The 18,416-nt window shown below is 38.0% G+C and overlaps 1 protein-coding gene across 1 annotated transcript; it reads right to left on the minus strand.

The window, feature by feature from the left end:
• Positions 1-7,908: 7,908 nt before the first annotated feature.
• LOC104514954 (homeobox protein CDX-4-like) lies at positions 7,909-16,364 on the minus strand. Its single transcript, XM_010158775.1, has 3 exons — positions 15,871-16,364; positions 10,748-10,893; positions 7,909-8,149 (listed from the first exon to the last, which is right to left on the minus strand). Exons 1-3 carry the CDS (start codon positions 16,298-16,300, stop codon positions 7,943-7,945), a joined length of 783 nt encoding a protein of 260 aa, XP_010157077.1. The 5' UTR covers positions 16,301-16,364; the 3' UTR covers positions 7,909-7,942.
• Positions 16,365-18,416: the final 2,052 nt, after the last annotated feature.

An 18,416-nucleotide genomic window follows, 5' to 3' on the forward strand; every position in this document is an offset into this window, starting at 1 on the left:
TCCCTCTGTGTGTGTGTGGGGGTATTTCTTTCCTAGTAGGGATGATGACCATCTGGAGTAAAACCAGACCATTTTAAAAAATCATCTTTTGTAACCCATATCTGTATTTGAAGAACGCCTGCTTACTATCGAGTTTCAGATGTAAATACCGTAGGGAATTATTTCAGTGGGATTTATCAAACCTTGTGGCTCCACACGAAGAAATATTTAGATGGCTCATTTTCAATATTTTTTTTAGGATGGCATTTATTAGGTGAAACTGAACAGTTTGTGGTGAGATGATGGTCTCTGGCAATATTTATCCACTCAAATCACTTCCTTTCTTGGAATAAAAGTGTTCTTACATAGAGCGTGAAACACAAAGAGAGGGTGCATGAAAGATAGGAGTTAAAATTAAGCACAATATTAAATAAAAGCACTGTTGAAAGACCATGGAAAGTGGATGCTCATGTGGGCCTGAGAGATACTGAATTTTCTTCCTATATATTTTTTCCTTTGTTCCTTATAAATCTCCGCCACACAATCATCATTCAGAAGGAAGAAGGTGCAACAACAGATGTCGTGTTGGCTGTCATCCTTCACTCATTTCAGACACTTAGGTGTTTGAACAGAGGAAGAGGTGGTTGGGTAATAGGAATATACTCGTGGACTTTGAGAATGTATTTTAAGGCTGGTGGACATACCATTATGTTTCTTGACCAACATCGGCCCAAGAAGTGGTGGGGATCCAGAACTCCAGAGCCTCACTGGAGATGCTAAAGCCTCAGTTCTGATACAGCGGAAGCATTCGCTTCTTCAAAAAGAGTGAACAGAACCAACAGGTACCACTTCCTGGGTCGGTTTATACACGCTGAGATTGCTGATTCCTTTTTGAGAGAAACAAGAGTTCAGACAAGCTCAAGTTTTTTGTTGGTGAGGGGTGTTTGGGGTTGTTTTGGTGGTTTTGGGGTTGGTTGGTTGGTTGTTTTTTTCCTGGTTAGCCTGTCTCTTCAGTTCCTAACACGGAAAGTTCTGGAAAGATGGAAATAAACTTGCAGAAGACATCAGCTGGTAGGGTGTGGTGGTTAGTAATGAGGTGTTTCTTGGTACAAATATTTCCATTGATGTAAAATCATCCTGTGGTATAAAAAGACCAGTTTTCCTAGGAACTGTTTCTACCTATGTTACGCATGAGTAGCATTGGAGAACTTACCTCAGTTGGAATCAGGATTAGCTTGGCACAGGAGCAAGTTAAGCTGCGGTAATGTCAGAACATCTGTGTTTATGCTTCATAGTGTTTTGGCAAACAACCACTTTATTTCAGTGCTGCTTTGAAACCTGTTTCAGTTAAGCTTTCTGTTTTCTTGGCTGCCCTGTGTGTACTAGGCTGCTGGTGACTTCTATTGCCTTGCAAATTGATTTTTGCACTTTCTCTTCTTCCAAGAGAGGAAGATGACGTAAATGGTCCTATCTGAGCACAGAATTCACATCACATTTGCAGAATTTGCCTTGGCAGTAGGCAGCAGTTGTAGCAGAATGCATACAGAACTGGGTGAAGACAAAGCTTGAGAATGGTCAGCACGTGTATTAAATACAGAACCAGCAGTCTAGCTGTGCTCCAGCCATCCCTCTGGGGTGTGAGCTGCTGCGCAGGACTTTTACACGTACCTTTGGATGTGGATGATGAACTAGATGTCAAGATGACTGAGGTCAGAGATTTATACCAAAAAAAGTCTGTTTTGTTTTGCCAGAGGCTAAGAGCCCCTAAAAGCCAAACTGTATTCTGTTTGAAATTGTCATGTTGTCAGGCAGCCTTCTGCCCTTAGAGCCTGCCAGCTGCCCCGTGTCTGTATGGTCTTGCTCTTTCCCAAAAAAAACCCAGTGCCTGCCCAGAGGCTGTTGTGTATTTCTGTCCAGAACGCTTCTATCTAGGTACTTAGAATCAAAGTTCTGAATTGTTTCCTTCTATGTTTCAGTTTTTCCTTGCACAGCCAGGTTTAAAAATGTCCTCTTTCTTACCCAACTGCTTTAACTCTGCCAGTGTACAGTGTCTAAGCCTTATTACAAACCACAGTTTTGCTTGGTTGCCCTTTTACGTCAGACCTCAGGCAGGTTTATTCCTGAGCATAGTGATGGATGCTTAACTGCTGAGGTTTTTAACATGGAAATAAGTTTACCAATAACTGAGCTTAGGATGGTTCTATTTACTTACAGAATTTAGAGGCATAGAAAGCAATTGCAAGTATATTTTTATTATATTTATAATTGAAAATCTCATAACATTTTTCCAGTAACATTTGTAGACAGTTTTTAAACAACTTGATAGCTCATATCACAGGTTGAATTTCTTTTTATTGATTGATTCTGAGCCTTGTTGCAGGAGGGATATGATTCCATGACTTTCACTAATACAGTTGGGAGACCTGTGCTTCTCAACTGATAAAATAATACATTGATGAGCCAGTTCTGCGGTATTGGAAAGCTCTACCCAGATCTCCATGAAAATGTTTTTAGGCATTTTGGAATTCCAAAATACTGCTGAAGTATTATTTTCCCAGTAATACAATCTTGTTTCTCAAGTCAAGAAATGGATCTGATTGAAATTATTCCATGAAGGTTTAGTGGGGAGAAAGCTTAAAAAGCTGGACTGTATAGCATCTGATGCCCGGTGAAATTGGAGAGAGCTGCATGGCTGCATTGCTCAGGTTGGAATTGTGTCAAACACTGAAAATTCAAGACTCTTGTGAGTTATGTGTCTGAATTTGTTTTCATCCTTCTTATCCTCACTGTGTTCTTGTTGCCTCTTAGTTCAGCCGTGTGGTGAGATGGGGGAGAGGTGTGGTGCTGCTCTGGTTGCTGTAGCCCGTCTCCTTGGTTGCTGTGCTGTGGGGCTTGCCAAGCTACAGCTATTGGGTGTCAGCATGCCGAACACACGCTGCTACCTCACGCGTGTTCTTGCCAATGTCTTGAGGGAGAGCCATGCCTCCCTCAGGGAAAGTTGCACTGGCTGCCTAAAACCTGGTATTGATAGGGAGTTTCAGAGACAAATCCTGCTACCTGTAGAAAACAGCCATGTGAAATGTTGAGGTTTTAACTGGCCTGCTGTTTGATATCCCTTCTCTTTTGAGGTATCCATAGATACCTCAAACCACGACAGCACTGTTCTAAATTTTCCTTATTTTTAACATTTCATATTTTATTTGCTCTACTTTTGATATCTGGAGCAATAGGAAGAATATCAGGCTCTAGGGAGTTTCTGTTAATGGATGAATGTATTGATAAGAGTTGATAGGCATTTCAAACATTTTTAGCCTCAGTTGCACATGAGAAGCAGCAGCTAATAATGGGTTTCAGATCCCTGACTGCAACTTGGCTGTCTAGCATTCAGCCCTCTGTCGAGCCATTCACCTGTGATAGTGTTTTCCATTCTCAAATTATGAAACCTTTACCCAAATGTCATGATACCCTATGCTGCAGATAAATTCAATAGGATCATTAGTGTTTAGTGCATCCATGGAATGATAAAAATCATTCTTTCAGTGCAAATAACATTAAAAAAATATTAACCACACATTTTAAGATTGTTTGATAAGCTCCTGAGGCTTTTTTTTTTTTTTTTTTAAATAACTCCCAAAATGTTAGCATGACTTACTAGTTTTTTTCCTTGGGAAATAAAAACATACCTTTTGACTGGGAGCTGTAACCACTGTATAGGTGATCCTGTTTAATGTTGTGAAATTTACTATGAGAAAAACATCCTGACTTTGGTTGTTGGGTAATTTCTAGCTAATTTCTTTGGATTGGTTGTTGGCTTTAGCAGGATTCTTTTTCCCTTTCCAGGTGCATCCAGTATCTCATTGCCACTTTGCATTCTTTTGTTTAGAAATAGAAATGTGTAACTGGTTAGGGAAATGGGGATATGTTCATTTGTTGAAGTAAGGCAAGTCAAGAGTGATGTGAGTAGTTTAATGAAATTATTTTTGTGATACAAACATTTTGTAATGTCTGGAAGGTTTTTGGCTTTGTGCAGCGGTATGCGGGTCTGCGCTGCTTGTACTGAAAATGCCTAATGTAGAGGTAGATCAGTTTTCAGAGGTAATCTTAGTTTCAAGAGGTTGTCATGTTTCGGATGCAAGTTTGTATTTGACCTGTATTACTACTACAAGCAGGCAATTAGGGGTTTAAGTTATACTCTCTTCTCTGTAAATTACAGTTTTTAAAATATCTTATAATAAGGTCCTTTCCAATTTCTGGTCTAAGCTACTGTAACTACAGATAAGTCTGTAATTTTCCTTATTTGCTCCCACAGATCAATATTTAGAAGTTAGTTAATGAAGCCAAATTACTGTGGTGCTACACTGAGTCTCAGCATGAACAGTTTGTGGTGAAGTGTTCCTTCTTGATTAAGTATTTATAGATAATAGGACTGGGAAAGACAATTGTTCCCAAAGCCTTGGCACCTCTTCAGTATTCTCATAAGGATAAAGATGATTCAAATAAATGTCAGAAGGGATTTGCTGGCTGCTGGAATGGCAGTTGTGTGATGCAGAATTTTCTTTTGATATCAGCATGGTGTTAAAGTGGCTCACTACTTTTGCAAACTTAAAATACCAATCAAACAGCTGAATTTAAACAGTGTGATGGTTTTCTATTTACATAAAGTGAAAAAGACAGGAAACTGAGAGAGCTTGGGGAAAATACCCACTGGGTGAGAAGGATCGTGTTTGATTTATTATTATTTTAATTGCCTAATGGTGCTAAGGGAGAGTCTAATTAAAAGTCCCTGGAGAAGTCTTCAAAGGAGGAAAGATAAATATTGGAAAATGTTATTTATAGCCTTTAGTGTTTCTTCTAACCCACATAAATACAAAAATTAAATACAAGGGCTAGATCACATCTTCTGAAGCTTTTCCTTTACATAAGCAATGTAGAAGTCAAACACAGCTGCCCAGAAAATAATAGCAGTGTAGGGAGTTTTAATGGGTGCGTTGCCTTCACCCAACCGCATATCCTGACCCTCATGTTCCCAAGCTCATCTCGGCAGTATGGGAATATAGGATGGACTCCTGTCAGGCTGTCATGTAGTCTTTAATGGCCATTAAATGTGCCAGCGTGTAGTTCTGAATTGTGCTTGGATTTGGGATGATGTTTTCCAGCCACAAAACATGGCGTAGGCTACAGTCAGGTGCAGTGTCTGAGCCCTGTCAGAGTAAGAACTTTTCTTCTTTCAGCTGCTTGCCATTTTCCCCCCTGTATGGCTTACCATCCTCCTGAACTGGCAATATGACTGCGTATTTAACCACTCTGTATTCAGGTTTACAAAAAGTGATCCCAGTTAGTCTAAAATAATTTAATTTTTTTTTCTTAGATTACTCTGAGAAACAGCTGTGCCAGTACACTTAGATTTAGGGGTCATTGTGGCCTAGATGGGAGTTGTCATGCACAGTGCAAGATAGGGGGAATAACTTCTTATTTATTTACCTGTAGCCAAGAAGATAATCTGATACAGTTTTTAGGCTTAGAGGTCATTATCTAGTGCATGAAAGAGACTGTCTTCCCCAAATATTTATTAATACTAATACTAATTATTACTATTAATTAATACTGATACATACTTTGAATACTCTGAAAATAGACCTGAGAGGGAAAAAAAAAATCAAGGTGAAGATCATGAAAAAGGAAAACACTTTTTATTGACAAGACTGATTTTAAGCATGTCGCAGGAGGTGCTTTTTATCCCATTCAAACTCCAATTTGACACCTAAACCAGTCTCATCTGAAGTGTTTCCTTCATGAACAGTGGTGCTTCTAAGTACAGTCGCTGGCTTCAGTGCCTCTTCTGCCCACTTTGTCAGAGCAGCATGGTGTTTCCTGCCTGCCTGGCCATTCAAAAAGAGGCCGGAGCTTGTTTACAAACTTCAAGATGATAATTTTGACTGTGGTGAATGTGAACCTGGTAAATAACCATGTAAGTTTTTTATTTCAAATTTGCCAAGTAGATCGGTTCGTGTGCAGGGTCTATAACATGCTGCTCTGTCTTCTAAAATGTCTGTGCCATCATGTATCACGATAAGCTCAGTGAGCAGTTGGAGAAGATCCTGAATTAAAGCCATGCAGATGTCTGTTTCTCACAGGGTTGAGTTTTATAAGCATTCAGATACACAGCATGTTCTATTTACAGTTTGTTTGCCTTAAGATATACCCATTTATTTTAACCATACAAATAGGTGATTATTAGAAATACGTTGGAGAATCACCCACAAGATGCTTACAATCAGTAAGATCTTATCCTGTGTTACAGATTTTCTTCCTAGTTTATCTTGAGACATTTATGTCTACAATTATATAGCCTAGTATTTATTTTTGAAGAGCATTATTCTTGTAACTCCTAATAGAATTACTTTCATGAAGTTAGTCTAACCGAGTTATTTTTAAATAATTGGGAAACTGTGCAGCACATCTTCGAATTTATCTAATTTATTGACTGCGGATAATGACTGCTTTGACAAGTTCTGCCCATGATAATGCCCAGGGCATTATCAATGCTCGCTGACGCTTAGAAAAGCAGAATTTGATCTGCTGTTCCTGAGACCAACAGTTTGGTGGTGTTGAAATAAGCAATTCATGACTTGTCATATGCCAGATAACGGTGTTTGTTGTTTGCTTTCTCCTGTTTCCCTTCTTATTACCTTCGCTTCTGATGACCTTTTCAGTAATACTACATTTTTCCAATAGAGCACTTGTACGCTATGAAAAATTTCCTTATGAAATTCCAAGGAATAGAACTACTGAGGGGTTTGGGGAGTTTTTTAGTGCTTTGGGTTTTCCTTCTACTATTTCCAGACTCATCAATTGTCTTCATACCATTGCTACCACCCAACCTGGACCAATAATTACCACACTGTGAACACGTTTATCCTTAATTTGTGCTCTTTCAGGAGTGCACTTGGAGTGAACACGCCTTGTGTGACATGCTTGCTGTGACTTTGTGAATGCTAAGCTGCTTGATAACAGCTTCAGAGTACAGTGTCAGCTGCTTGGGGATATTTCTTGCTTTTAGCCCAAATAAGCATATTAAATCAGCGGCCCAAGATGGCTACTATTTCACTTAAAAGGTTTAGAGTCGTTAAACAAATTCTTCATTTGCTTTTTGATGGTTTGCTGGTAGTAACAGTTCAGTTTCCACTACATTTGTGCTCATATTTTTGAGCAATAATGTGTGCATTCATTAAAGATGAAAGGAATACTTCTATCTTTCAGACGATTTGCCATTTCCCAACATGCATGACAAATTGCTGCATTTCTTACAATCGAACAGATCTTGGTGGGTTTGGAATGACAGATCTGTAACTGTTGCTGAGGAGGTTGATGTGCTTGAATACGATAGCACAGGGTGAGGGAAATTTGTTTTATTTCATTAACTGCGATATGGTGGTATGGCAACATTTTTATGTTTCTTGAAAGTTTAAAAGTGTTTTAAATGTTTTTCTTGTTTTTAAAAAGTAGCATTCTTTTCACTACACTTAAGCGTGAATATTTATTAACATCTACAGTTTACTCTAATTATATAAAATGTAACAAACCAAATACACCCAGCGAGTTATATTTAATGCAATAGTACTCTCAGAATCAGTTCTCTTCATTTGCCATGTGTATATATGATCAGACTAGAACTACGTTTACGTGGATCCTCAGGTGGATCATTCGTTGTGTTAGCGTCTGAAGCAAATTACCTCCTACTCAAAGATTCTGAGTGATTAACCTTAGCAGTGCACGTTCCCTGAGATTTCTGCAAGAATTAAAATATTTTGACGACCGTCCCAGATCCTGTGCTTAGAAATCAACGCTCTGGAGACAGTTAAATGAGAATGGTCCTTTGCACAGTTGAGTTTTCAAGGGCGGGGAGGGCCGTGGGGAAATCCATTCTTGGTTTTTTCCTTTTTTTTTTTTTTCCCTCCTCTGTTTATTCTGAAACTATGACCTGATGAATGTCATTAGGCTGTAATCCGTTTATTGCGGGTGGTGGTGGGAACAGGGAACTAGATATTTCATTTGGACTGAGTGAACCAGAGTCACTCTGAGCTGAGCCCCCGCTGCCATCAAACTGTGTTATTTTCTTCTTGATCATTTTTCTTTCTTTCGCTCGGCGATTCTGGAACCAGATTTTCACCTGCAGTGTTATAAGTGATAACTGATTAATTCATAATAGTGGTCAACTGTTCACAGTAATAATAGCAATGAAAATATAGATACATTTTAAAAAAAATTAGAAAATCAAAACAAACCAAAAACCCCAAAACATAAACCCCAAACCAAAAAGACAGAAAAACAAACCAAAACTCAAAACCAAGACACAAAAATACCCACTGGATTTGTGCAGTGAAAAACATTATAGTTACTCTGGATTCATTTCCTGCATCATAATCAATTCTTTCTTTTCTTAGACCTGATGTAAAGTGAACTTGCTGTGTGATGTTTAGGAATCAACTTACTCATTTAGACTTAGGGTCCGCCTAGTTGATTATCTGAGCTTTGCAGTGGCGTGTGTCAGACTTTATGAAGTTGGAATTATGGAATAGTTGTGAAGATTTCTTTATGACCTATGTTACAGATTAATTCAAACCCAAGTAGTGAGGGTTCTTTTTCTTCATTTATATTGTAAGTGATTTTTGTGTGTATGTATATTCTTATGTATGTTAAAAGTTTTGAATTTTTTGTTACTGGACTACACATTCATATCTATTTTACAGAAACATATCTACTATGTCATGTGTATAAATAGGTATGTCTGCATTACTTAATGACAGTGAATTTCACAGGCTAATTGTGCATATGAAGAGACTCCTATCTGTTTGAAATCTGCTTTAAATATCTATATAATCTTTCCTTATATAGAAGTCTGAATGAGTAGAAAACACTGTTTGTAATTTCCTTATCACTTATTTTTTGTGTTCTTTGCAGTTTTTGTTATATCCTTTAAGGTGTGTTGAATACAATATGATATAGAAAGTTGTACCATTGCGGTGAATTAAAAATCTCATTATTAATTTCTAGTTATTTTTCTATTACCTTACTGGCAATGACAGTAAGAAGCATTTAAGAGGCTTTGTCAGGAGTCTGTAGAAATGCAGATAGATTATGTATTTCGTCTACATTATACTTGAAGGAAATTTACCACTCAAAAACTGTATGGCTTTAAGAGCAACAGCTATGCAAAATAAAACTGCTGGTTTTCTGCAGTATCACGGGTTACTCCGGGCATGCCTATGTTTTAAATCGGCCAGCTTGCATAACATTCAGGTGGAGGTTTTGAATCTTTCATAATTGCAGATCTCTGAAAATGTTCCAATGCTGCCATATCCTGCTGTGTAACAAACTTTAGCCCATCAACAATAGACTTGTTTTTCATAGTTACTTTCTGGGACCACTTCAAGTCTGCAGAGTGTAATCTGTGTACAGTTTGGGCCTGGGATTAAATATCACTGCATTACAATATGTTTGTAAAAATCCAGTGCTTTATCCTAAATACCATTGCTTGTCTATGTGTCCTTACACTTCCAGCCTCAATAGATCCCTCCCTATTCCATGTTCTTGCACAGACTAAATGCAGAAGCAGAGGAGGTCACTGATAGAGGAGAATATTTTAGAGAACTGAATGTGTATATTCAGGAACAACAAAAGTTTGTAAAACTCTAGAAGATCTCTTGTTCAAATTTACCTGGGGGCAATAAATCTGGTTGCTAGGGTATGAGATGCTTATTCAGTACTGCTGAATCTTCCCTTATCCTCCAGCTGTAGCAGAACTGGTGAAATTCTGCTGTGTAAGGAGGGTTGGATTCAACAGTTACTATATCTGCACTCTACAGAGCTGTAATTCGGAAATATGCTCTCCAACATGGAGATTTTGGGAAATTACTTATCCTGAATTCTTCTGGTCTTTGTATGAACACGGCTGAGATGCCTGGGCTCCTGCTTATGAGACTACCATTATTAAGAGCATAAACATGCACTGGGTGTGAGGGAATGCAGAGCTGCCTTCAAAAGAAGCAGTGGATCTAAGTATGCACTTGAAAATTTCCTGAGTGGATAGTCTTGAATATATATGTGTATAATAGGCACAAAAATTTGGCATCACATTTCATAGCCTAAAGCAATCCTGTATATAGTGGGTGTGAACCCCTACTATAGGTGAAGTACCTGTGAACAAAGACTGTAAAACCTCCTTGAAGTGTATTGAAATCTAACTGGCTGAGGAAGAATGTGGCCTGTGGAAATAGTGGCAATACATTTGTAACAAAAAAATGCATAGATCTTGTATGGTGGCTCTTTGAATGCTGAGGGTTTATTTTCCTGCTTACAGCTGAAATGCATCCAACGCTTTGGGTTTTTTCTGGCCAACATTTTGTATGACTGCAAGATGAAATAAAATGGTGAATGTCATAACTTTTGAGAACATAGCTAAGATAATGCTAAGCTGAACTGTTCAAATTCTAGTTGCCTGGCAAGCTGTTACGCACATAAGTACTTTTCTAGTATAAATAAATTCCTAATATTTAGTTACCCATAATAGGAGGTTTCTGTCAAATTAGCCTATTTGTTAATTGGTATTTGTGTTGTGTGTTCTCTGTGTGTCAGATATACTCACAAACTTTATCACGGCTGCCTTCGCACTACTTTTGGGTACAGAACGCGAATGCTGCTCGTGTCCCCTGGCAGTAGCAGTGTCTGGTGGATGGGTGCATAGGAATGATGGATAGTCTCTGTGTACCTGTCTTTCAGATAGTCCCAGGTTTGCTGCAAGTTCTGACTTTCTCCTGATTGTAATGTATCTGTTGCAGTGAAATTCCTTCTCTAATTCTAGTCTCTGATGATCTGTGTAAACCACTCGGTACTTTTCTTTTGTTCTTGTTTTACCTGTTTAAGAAAGAAATATTATTAATATGTTGAATTTGATTTTCTATAGCATCTTTCTTTCAAACATCTCAAATATTATTAGCAGACATTATTAATTAAATAACATAATACTTGCATGGGGTTGTTTTCTGTGTTACAGAGAAGGAGCATGAGGTGCAGGGTGAATGAGTGAGTTAACAGTGGTTACTGTAACTGTCTCTCCCTCCTTATTTCCCACTCTCTGTAAACATACAGTTAAATGTAAAGCTCTTAAGTGAAAAAACATCCTGAAGCATCTTCAATAATTCATAGCGGTAGATAATTGGTGCTGGCTATGTTTGATCTCAAACGGGTTTCGTTTCAGTGTTCGCTGAAGTGACTTCCATGTATATGTAGGCATAAATATACAGGATTTCAAGGCTGAAGTTTAGTCACAATTTGTTTAGTCATACTGTGTTCTAATTCTTTGAATTTTTAAAAATCACTCCTTTAACCCTAAGAAATGTCCTACTAGAACTGCTTTTGCTCTCTTGTGTGGCCATAGGACGCCCTTATAAATACAATATTAATTTGAATTTATTTTTTCATAAAGGTCCAGCCTTGCAAGATGCTGAGTGCCTGTAGAGATATTTCTGGGGGTACCCTGGGTGCTGAGCTTCCCTTTTGAGTTAAAGGCACTTGGCAATTTGTAAGACGAGGCAATAAAATATTTGTAAAAGAATTTCAGTGTCATTCTCTCTCTAATGTATAAAAGAAATATTCTCAGATATATAGGATGAATGCTGGTGAGAAGCATTACTTGGTGTTTAGAAGATCTCTCTCATTTCATAGACTTTTTTAAAACAATTCTTCGTGTAATAATAATACAGAGAGCTCACTTTTCAACTTATTTGTTCTCCTTTGCATTTTCAACAGCCAACTAGATAGTTTTCCTTTTTCTTCTGATCTTCCCAGGGTTTTTTTTTGATGTGAGCTTTCTGGGACAAACTGTAGGACAAAGACTCCTTTAAAGTGGTTCCCTAAAATCCACTGAGGTGTTAAGATGAAGCACACGCCACACAAAGGAGCGACAAGGAGATCTTATCAAGAACCCCTTTCACATTCAGAAACACAAGCCAATTGGTTTGGAATTTACAAGCCCTAAACAAATGTCAGACTCTTTCATCTTAGCAGAGGAAAAAAGGACAGAAATAGATGAAGGAATATTTTTTCCTCAGTTCTCTCTTATTTTGGACCAACACTGAGAGTAGACATATTTTTATCTAAAGGCCAGAGGTAGACACAGCTTAAGACATTCTGAATACGCGTAATTAAGGATGTTTTCCCCAATGCGATGCTGCTTTGTCTTCTAGTGTACAAGGTTTTTCTGCCTAAATTTGCAGGACTAAAACAATCGTCAAACTAAGTTTACTTTTTTTCAAGGTACAAATTGTCGTCTTTGAAATATTTGCTCTAAGTGATAGTTACAATGTTAACAATAGGATAGATATTCAGGTTCCTTGTAAACTGAAGGCTTAGAAGGTGATCTTTGAAAACAAGTTAAAATTCAACAGGGTTATTCCGGCTTCACTATAATCAGCAAATATAACCATGATTTGAGGGGGTGGAGAAAAGGAGTAGTTTTCCCCATTCCCCTTGGTCATAAAATTCACAGAGCATTTCTTCTGAAGACAATAAAGCTAGGAGAAGGCCTCTTTATTTGCTGTGAAAATCATCACCCTTTCCGGCAATATAACTCCTGAAGAAAAGAGGGAGAAGGAAGAGACAAGACTGCATATCAAAGCAAAGAGAAGTGTTGAAAGGGTCTGTTGCCTCAATATGACAGATAGGCCTCAAAACCTCAGACAATGTAGGCCAGTGGAAAATAGATGTCACAACTAGTTTACAAAGCAAAATAAATTAACATTAGAGCAGAGGCCTGGCCTTTTTTCCTGTTTTTCTATTTTGCTTTCTGGCTGAGTTTCTGCTGTGATGTAATCTGAGTTACTTCTACATCACTGCTTGTTTAAACAAAGACGTAGAAGTGTTGACTATACTTTAAAAAAAAAAAGGACCTGAGGATGATTTTGCAAAATATAAAAATAATTATGTGCTCTTGTGTAGTCCCCTCAAAGTCTGTTTTCTTTCTGAAAAGGATCACTACCCGATGAACTTGCATATAAAGTTGTAAAAGATATAAAATCTCTTTTCTAGGCCCTTGTTCAGACACCTTCTTTTCAGTAAGCTTCATTCCTTGAAGGCTCACTTGATCTCATAAAATACACATTTTACACTGTTGATTACACAGTTTTCAGAAATGAATCGGACTGAAGTTCTGATCTTACATAACTGAAGTTGTTTGGGCATTTTTTCTTTGATTTCTAGTAAAAACAGGATCAGGCTGTAAGGAATTCTGTAGATGTTCTTTTTCTCATTTTGATACCTTTACCAAGATCACTTTCAGTGTTTGCTTTTTAAAATTTCTTATTACCTTATATGTTTGCAGTGGCTGTGTATTTGAAATAAAAAAAGGTTTGGCTCTGAAAATATAGTTATGGCCTTTTAGTAAGAGGGTATATAACTTCAGATCAAAGTTTATGTGTTGAAAGCACACAGTACTCATGTCTTTGTGATGTTGTTTCATTCTGAGATTTGACTTGGTCAGGTGAATTTTAATTTCATTTTTCCTGCAATTTAATTTTTTGTGTAAAATACAAATATTCAATCAGAATGTAGTGTATTTCATAGAGTTTAGAGGGGAAACAATCCCCGTTAACATCCCTGCCCCAAAAATAATTCCCCCTGTCTTTAGGGCAGTATTTCAGTAATCAAACTTCATTTGATTGGATGTGTCTTGATTTCTGTTATTCCATGCTGCTCACATACACTGATGTGTGTACACACCACTAGGGAAGTTAAGGTCATACGCATATTTATGTATATAAATATATTTGTGAAGTTTGAGGCTGTAATTCTGAGATTTTAAAGCAATGAACTGTATTAAGCAGCAACAAAATTGAAGGGGAGGAGTCAGTAGCTATTTTGGTAGCATGAATAATATTATGGCAGTAAGGAAAAACAGAGAGCAAGTCTGTTTCAAAAAGTGGTTGTAATTGTAAGTTTTCTTACATTGCCTTCTAGAGAAAACATTGATAAGTTAATATGTGGGTGTTATATGCATAATTTTAACCTAGTCATTACTTGTTTGAAATTAATTTCATTTTTCCCAACTTCTTATGTGTTGGTATTACAATTCTCCAGTTTTTACAGTTAACATTATTTTAAAAACATCAATGAAAAGCCAAATATATTCGGGACTTTTCTTTTGCAAAATACCACCTTTGTGCTTGACTCTCCCAAACCCTCTTCTTAAGTTGGGTTGATGTCTTGAGCCCAGTTCTGTGAAGTCCTGAGCTGTTTTTAACACTTCAAAGGATTGGGCTGTAGGAATTTACAGCCTCGGGACACGTATCTATTGGCAGGCCCCGTTTCACCTGTCCAGTATTGTTCATAAAGTATTCTTGCATGCGTGTACGTTCTGCGTAAGTGCTTTTCAGATTAGAGATTAATTTAAGTACAAAACTGCTTTTCTGAATTGCATATCTATTTTAGGAAGTTGAGAAAGCATGTGAGAAACCTTTCAGGGTCTTCCATGTCTGTGCAATGCGTAAAACTAGGATTTAGATTTTTAAGTCGTCTTTATTCTTTAAGTATGCTAACGCATTTAAAATTCAGTGCCAACATGGCAGAGACAGGGTTGCCTCATTGACATTCAGTAGTCTCAATTGAATTTGGTCTACCCTCAAGTCTTGCATCACTTCTACACCTGTAAATCTCCAATAATGTTAATGAAGTTACTGCTGATTTACATGAGTATACATAAGGGGGAAAAACAGACTCTAAATCTGCCTGGCTTTGAAGACCTTTTTAGAGGCTCCAAGTGGAAGGGCACCACGGTGGTATCTTAATGTTCACTAAGCATTTTATATTTAGTGGGAAAACAGCATGTATCTGCTTTATAACTAAGAAACAATTACCAGACCAATTTTGCTCGAGTAATAACCATTTGAAGGAGGACTGTGTCTCAACCAGCGGGGCTGATTTTCTGTGCCTTCTAAGATTGGTCCAGTTGTAATTGCTCTTCTTTCTTTAGAGCAATTTCTTTGATGCTCTCTAACACACACGTACTACTTTTAACCTTAACAATAGATTTAGCAAACCCAGCTACACCCAATTTACACCTTGGGAATACACACCGAAAGGTTCATCTGGCGTGCAGCTTCTGACAAAACCAGGCGCATTGACGAGTGACACTTGCACGAAAGTGATTTTTAATTGTGTAATTGTGGCAGGCTGAAAAATTCTGGTACGTGGGGAAAATATGTAAAACTGATTTGAAACTCAATGGAAAGGAAGCTTAAATGATATGTGGTGTGCAAACAATAGTTTACGCTGATCGTTTGAGTCAGATTACTTCTCTAGGAATATGTCTTCTCACCTAATAAATCTAGGTAGAAAAGTAAGAGACACAGGAGCAGCAGGAGAGGATTGCATAATCACTACAGTTGGATCAGGGCACGTAATTTTCTTTAAAAGTATTGAAGAGTCGGTGAAGATTTAAAAAGATCAACCAGATTTTATATTGATATTTACCTTGTGGCACAAAATAATTATGTAGTATTTTTGCCTGTAACTGTTGCTGCAATCATTCTTCCATAACCTTCTCATGTTTTTCATCCAAAATGCTTTACAGAATGTTAGAACAAGGATCCCTGGACTTGAGTGAGACGCAGCCATATCTAAACTCAACAGCCACTCCACTATAGTAACCCTATAAAGCTTTTATGGGATGAAAGTGAAACTAGTGCAAATTTAGTTAAAACTGCATTAAACAGCAGTAGGTTAAATAAATGTCATAAATGACCCACCAACCTATGTGCTTCAAGTAAAGTTAATTATTTGTAAGACCAGTGATAGCAGAAGATGCTTTCTCAGGTTGGAAGTTGAATATACGCTTACCAGTAGTGTTAGCTTGCACCGTTTTCCTCATCCATTCGTAAGAGCTGTGCCTTTGGCTGTTGGGAGAGATTTGCTGTGCATTAATTGTTTCTGCGGGAGGTAACCCCCCAGATCCAGCGGCATGGAGGGAGCTGTAATCAGCAGAACTGTAGGAGACCTGTCCAGGGGACGAGCCACTGATCTGTGCAGCAGCCACCGTGCTGGAAGGTCCTGGGCCGTAAGCATTCCAGTCCTCCCTCTGTGGGCCATAGTGAGATCCCCAGGTTCCCGCGGGCTGTCCATGGCTGTCCAGAGCTGGCACATGATGATATCCCATGTAATCGGAATAGGGTGGAGTAGACACGAAGTTTTGCACTGGCAGGTGGTTGTTACCCCTTGCAGATCCTGGATACATGCTGGTTTCCTTATCCAAGAGAGAGCTCACATACATGATTGCCACAGACTGTAAATACGTTGTCACAACATCTTGTTCTTCTGTATTTTCTTTCGCTGCTTGAAAAGAATTTTGTTTGGTTTTCTCTAATAATGCCACTCTGCTTGGAATCTTCTACTTCATCCTCTTTTATTATCAACTGTGTTACCAGGTGCTGGTGGTAATGGTTTACCAAGATCTTGCCTGACGTCAGCCTAACTGCCTGCCTCATAATTACATTTACATTCAAATGAAGGGCTGACCAACCCCACCTTTCTGCTAGTACTGGTGCTTTCTCTTTTAGAGAACTTTTATCTACCCTATTACCCTTCCCTGATATTCAGCAGCAATTCCAGTACTGTAAGATGATGCAACAGTTGCTGGTATTTGTCACTTAGTAAATAGACCTTTTTTTTAAAGAAACAACAGTGGTAACTATAATAGCAATGTTGGTGTTCAAATGAGTCTTGTCTGAAACCTTTAATTTGTGATGTGTTATCAATCAACAAGTAAATCTGTTACCCTCTTAACTTTTACAGATACTAAAAAAAATTCTCATTGTTACTTCTTAATTAAGGGACACAGGTAATCTGAATAATTTTAAGTCAATAACTTCAGGATGCAGAGCACCTTGTAAACAGCATATCTCGAATATAACCATCTCAAAAATTGCCCCCTCATTATTGTTATTTGTAAGTGGGTTTTCAGCATGGGAGGAATTAGAGCTCTAACTGTAATGCATATGTTCACATTCTGCCTGTCCAGAGTGATTTGTAAAGAGATCTCTTCATTTGGTGGCCATTGCAAACTGATACATTTTAAAAAGCAGACAATAAATCTTCCTAACAAAGATGGTGCCAGGAAGTACAAAGAAAATGACTGTAAAAAGTAGTGAAAAAAGTCTTTGATTAGGCCCACTAATATTGTTGGCTTCTGTTTCAACCTGAAAACAACCTTCATGTGCCTGAAAGGCTGGGTTCCTGCCTCTGAAACTGCTGTGTAAGTGAAAGCAGCAGTGAGAAGCATCTGGGTGATCAAGTTAGTGGATCAGAACTGCCTTGATACGATGCTGTGAAGTGCCTGACACAGGGTACTCTGTAGGTTAATGTAAGTGTTCCCACTGAGACAAAGTATTCAGGAGGTGTTTTTACATGTCTTATTAAGAGCTTGATATCAACATGGGACAACTAAACTATACCTTATGACTTGAGAATTGCCTCTATGTGGTTGTCTAGCTATGATTTGTAACGTGGATTTGATATATTTTTGTCTTGGATGAATTTCTTTGCAATGAGCTATTTGTCAAGGGCTATGCTTGCAAAAGAGGTGCAAATTACAATGAGTTGTTTCCCTTTACAAAGGTGTGGTTTTTCATTCAGTATCCTTCGTATTTTGTCACTACTCGTATTCACACATCCCTTCTAATTCCAGCACGGAAGGATTCTAAGTGTGTAGTTAAAGACAGGAAAGATATTCCTTTCTGGTTTTGAGGGTTTTTTTTGAGGAAAGAATTTTTACTGAGAAGTGTAGCAAAATCTTCATAATTCGTTTTGCTACAATTACAGATTTCTTTATGGTCCTTGGGGTCTTGAGAATGTTAAGGAAAGTTGCATCATGGGATAGGACATGGAAAAAGTCAGGCCTTCTGTAATTGGTGTACCTTTCTCAAACTGGACATAAACATTTGGAAGAGACTCTTGTTCCCTTCATCTTGAAACAAAAGGAATTGTAATACAATTCTTGAGACCGCAAAGACTTTTTAGTACTGATGTGTCCTAAGAACCACAAGGAACTCCACTGAGCAGCATCCAAATTAAACAAGATATGTTCCCTGTATGGGAAGTATCCTTGGAATCTTTGGCCTATTTGTGAGCATTATGCCAGCAGTTAAATTTCAGTGTGTTGGTTTATGTTCTGCAGAGCTGTCAGTCATAGGCAGACCCGTAGGAGGTGAAGTTTTGTCTCCATCGGTGGTATCCATTGAGGCAGTACAAATGCACATGGGCTGCTCGTAGATTTCAGGTCAGACATGTTGTTTGCCTTCTACTCCTAAGCACACCATTTTCACATCTCAGTGAATGACATTTGATTTCATGGATTGCATTAGATGATGGTAACATTTTTAATTCCCTGG

This window comes from Eurypyga helias, unplaced genomic scaffold, assembly GCF_000690775.1.
Source record: "Eurypyga helias isolate BGI_N326 unplaced genomic scaffold, ASM69077v1 scaffold9459, whole genome shotgun sequence".
NCBI classification, from domain to species: domain Eukaryota; kingdom Metazoa; phylum Chordata; class Aves; order Eurypygiformes; family Eurypygidae; genus Eurypyga; species Eurypyga helias.

Excerpts from the sequence above, each read along its gene's own strand:
- LOC104514954 (XM_010158775.1), bottom strand. The coding sequence starts at position 16,300 with ATGTATGTGAGCTCTCTCTTGGATAAGGAAACCAGCATGTATCCAGGA. Across the intron at positions 10,894-15,870 it reads GGTGCAAGCTAACACTACTG|GTAAAACAAGAACAAAAGAA; the intron begins GTAAGCGTATAT and ends TTTCTTAAACAG. Across the intron at positions 8,150-10,747 it reads TGGGACTATCTGAAAGACAG|GTGAAAATCTGGTTCCAGAA; the intron begins GTACACAGAGAC and ends ATAACACTGCAG.